The sequence below is a fragment of the Monoraphidium neglectum genome, assembly GCF_000611645.1.
Source record: "Monoraphidium neglectum strain SAG 48.87 unplaced genomic scaffold scaffold03660, whole genome shotgun sequence".
Classification (NCBI taxonomy): Eukaryota; Viridiplantae; Chlorophyta; class Chlorophyceae; order Sphaeropleales; family Selenastraceae; genus Monoraphidium; species Monoraphidium neglectum.
In genome coordinates this window covers 1-3,728 of record NW_014009969.1, presented here as the reverse complement: position 1 = coordinate 3,728, position 3,728 = coordinate 1, and the positions used below count along the sequence as shown (strand labels likewise).

Sequence of the window (3,728 nt, the reverse complement as noted above, 5' to 3'; positions counted from 1 at the left end):
ACACACACACACACACACACACACACACACACACACACACACACACACACGCGCGCGCACGCGCGCACACACACACACTCTGCCGGACACTTTGCGCAATCCCCCCTCTTCCCCACTCAGCCCCTGCCCCACGCGTCACCCCCCCCCCTCCTCACCGGCACCACGGGTGTGCTGAGGCAGGTGGACCACGAGAATGTGCGCTGAATGGTGAAGGTCGTGCCCGCGGGCCAGCAGGACGTCCAGTAGATCTGTTGAGTGGCGGTTGGTGATGGCGGTTGGGGGCGGTTGGGGCCGGTGGGGGCAGGTGGTTGCGGACGGTTGGGGGCGGGTGAAGGTGGTGGCTGGTGACGGTGGTGGGTTGGGGCGGTCGGTTGGGGCCCTTGGGGGTCATCAACGCGAATTCAGGCGGCTTAGGGAGCACATAGGGGAGGGTTGGGGGGAGTTGACTACAGTTGTACGGGGGCCCACGAGCTTGCAGGTGCGAATGAGTGCGAATCAAAGAGCCGATGCCTGAGCATGTAGCCCGGCACGGATCCACCCGCGAACCCAGTGAATGGCGCGGCCCGGCCCTGCTCCCCAAAACACAAGCCCACCTGGTTCTCCCGCGGCAGATTGACCGCGTAGAGCTGCAGCCGCTTGGGGGCGCTGTAGCCGCCCGCGCTGGGGTTGTACACGACATACCTGTTTTTTTTTTGGGGGGGGGGAAGGGGGCAGTGCGTTTGTGTCCAGATGGGTGGTGCCACGGGTGGCAGAGATTCAAGAGGGGAAGCAGGCCCCCCCAAACAAATTGTAGGCCCAAGAGTCGCGTCTAGTTGTGAGACGTGGCTGTCAGGCGGGGGTGGCAGGTCAGATCCTATCGAACGAAGTGCCCGAGGGGCCGAGGGCCAGGATTGATGCCACGCAATGTCCGTTGCCAGCAACTGCCACGCGCGAGGGGCGGCGCGCCGGGCGGGCGTGCAGCGGAGGGTTGGGGTGCTGGGGGTAAGGGGGGGCCGGTGAGGAGCGTGCGCGCGCGCGCGCGTGCGGCGCACCATCCGCTGCCGCCCGCGACGCCGGTGGTGCCCTCGGTCTTGGTGATGAGCATGGAGCGGTCTACGCCGGCAAAGTTTGAAACGTACCCGATGCGGGTGGTGTCCATAGTGGCCCACTCATACCTGTGGTCAGTAGGGTTCAGGATTCAGGGTTTAGGGTGTAGGTCTATTATGGTGTGTTTGGGTGGGTTGTGGCCTTCGGAGTGCTGGTCAGGCGCGTGGCCTGTGCCCCACGGTCCCGCGCGCGCGTTGCCGTTAGGGTGGGGGCGGCAATCTTCGCGGGCAACCGTCTCATGCACGATGCACGGGCGCGGCGCCAGCCGCGCCTGCGCCGCGCTGTGGCCCTGCGCTGCAGGACGGCCCAATTACGTGCGCACGAGGGGCCGGGCTGCGGCGCTGCTTTGCCGGAATACACTTGCAGGCGGGCGGCGGGGTTGGTGGCTGTTATCATATATATGCGCGACTCACGGGATGGTGAAGAAGGACTGGGCGTTTGCTGACGTCACCCTCATGTCCAGGCGGGACACGTTGCGCCCCGGGACGATGGGGCACACCCAAATGCCGCTCAGCAGGTTCTGCGGCGGCCCGTGAGGGAGTCATTCGTCGGTCAATCGGTCAAACAAATGAACAACTGTTCGACCAAAACGTTGGACCGGCCGCGGTCGTCATGAAGTAGCGCTTCTGGTGTGTGTGCGACGCTGCTCCATCATCCAGGGCCGGCCCCTAGGGCAGGCTGGTCCCTACACCGCGCCCCACCCGTCCACACCTGCTGTGTGTGACGCTGGGCAATATACTAAGGGCCTGACGCCCCCCTCCCCTGACCCCACCCACCCACCCACCCAACCACCATTCCCTTTCCTGGCCGCACCCTCCCGCCCCCTCTTCTGCCACAGAACTCAGGGCAAGGACTAGGGGAGTGTGTGGCAGGAGAGGGGAAACCCAGTGTCCCCCCTGCCCCCCCACACACACACACACACACAGACACACGCGCGCACCTCGCGCCAGCAGTTGGCGTCCACGTTCCACCAATCCACCCATGAGCCGATCAAGTAGCGCCCCGCGGGCCTGGAGGGGTCGACTGAGCGCACCACGCTCCCGTCGTTGTCTGGGAGAGGTTGGGGCAGAGAGGCAGGGCAGCGAGCGGAGATGGAGGAAGGGGGGGAGAGAGGGACAGCAGCCGAGAGGGGGTTTTGCGGGATACTCGCCTCGGACCCCGATTGCTGCGGAGGGGATCGGTGGTGACCACCCACACAACCAAGCATATGCAGACATCGGCAACCCCACCTCTCCTAGCCCCATTCCCACTCACAAGCACACGCAGACGCACATGCAGACGCACATGCACGCGTACATGCGCAATGCAGCAGGCGCAGTACACAATAACACCCACCCTCCCAATTGAACTGCCATGAGGCGCCGGTGTGCTGCCGATCCACCCTGAAGTACGAGTTGCCCACACAGCCGGCGGCGGTACAGATCCCCAGGTCAGACCCGATGATCTTGATCTGCTTCGTCGCCATCATGGTCTTGTCTGTGGGACGGGGTTTTGTGCGACGGGCAAGATTGTTCAGGGCCGGTCGTTGACAGCTTTGAGCTGCACCCATGACTGAGAATTCACGGTGATTGTGTGAAAAGTTGGCGGCACACTGAGTCCTTTTGGCTCATGTCGGACGGAAGGGTTGGGTGGGGGCATGGGACGACTGCCAGGCCCTTGCCGGTCAGTCAGCCCGTTTGCCGCACAGCCGAGTTTGGCAGTGAGTCATAGTCGTTGAAGCAGATGCAGAAAAAGGGGGCCCGGGCCCCGAGCCCCTGCCCGGGCGCCGGGTGCCCCTCGCGGCGTTTGACGGCAGCCGGCGCGCGCGTGTTGGCGTCGCCGCACACTCGGGCGACCGACGGCCGACGTTGGGGGCTGAGCGCCACCCCTCGGAACCCGGCGGCGGCCCGAGCTGCTCAGGAGGGGGACAGACGCCGACGGGGCGGCGCGTCAGGCGTCGGCGGCCGGGGGCTGCCCCAGCAGGCGCCCGAGCAGGCGGCGCCCCGCGACCCACCCGGCTTGTAGACGTCAGAGTGTGAGAGCATCCTGAAGGCGGCGGTGGTCTGGTTGAACCACCAGTCGTTGGGGTCACTGGTAACAGGGGCAGCAGGGGGGGTAAGGGGGGAGGTGGGGGTAACCAAGGGCCGTGCCAGCACGTTCAGGGAGGATGATTTCAGGACTCACGGCCATCACCTCCGCACCGCCCTCGCGCCGCTCTGCTGCAGGCAAGCGGCACTGCGCCGATGCACCAGTGCCCCCCTCATTCCCTCGAGTGACGGTACAGCTGGTGCTGACCGGTGGAAGGGGCGGAACCAGGGGTGAAAAAATGCGGAATGCAATGTGAAGGAGGCGTCCTCACCTGGAGGTGGGCCTCCACTTGTAGTTGATGAAAGTGAGGTTTGACACGATGGTGGTGGTGAAGGTGTCGTACCTGAGAAGGGTGGACGGGTGGGTGGAGACAAGGGAGTGGGTACGTTGGTGAGGGTGTGGGGGGGTGTGTGGGGGGTTGTAGGTGGGTGAGTGGTGTTTGCGCGGGTGGGGAGTTCAGGGGTGAGAACCTGGTGGTGCTGGATTAGTGTCGAAATGCACCGCAAAAGTGCGCACATGCAGCGGGGAGTGGCGTCGGTTTGTGCCAAATGGAACGTGCAGATGGGAGGGGCGAT

The 3,728-nt window shown here is 64.9% G+C and overlaps 1 protein-coding gene across 1 annotated transcript; it reads right to left on the bottom strand.

The window, feature by feature from the left end:
* Window positions 1-116: 116 nt before the first annotated feature.
* Window positions 117-3,110, bottom strand: MNEG_13159 (hypothetical protein; the record flags this gene model as incomplete). Its single annotated transcript, XM_014038368.1, has 7 exons — window positions 117-248; window positions 594-681; window positions 1,032-1,154; window positions 1,500-1,606; window positions 2,027-2,136; window positions 2,422-2,562; window positions 3,080-3,110. The coding sequence occupies 7 exons, from the start codon at window positions 3,108-3,110 to the stop codon at window positions 117-119; spliced, it is 732 nt and encodes a 243-aa protein (XP_013893822.1).
* Between the last annotated feature and the right edge of the window lie 618 nt (window positions 3,111-3,728).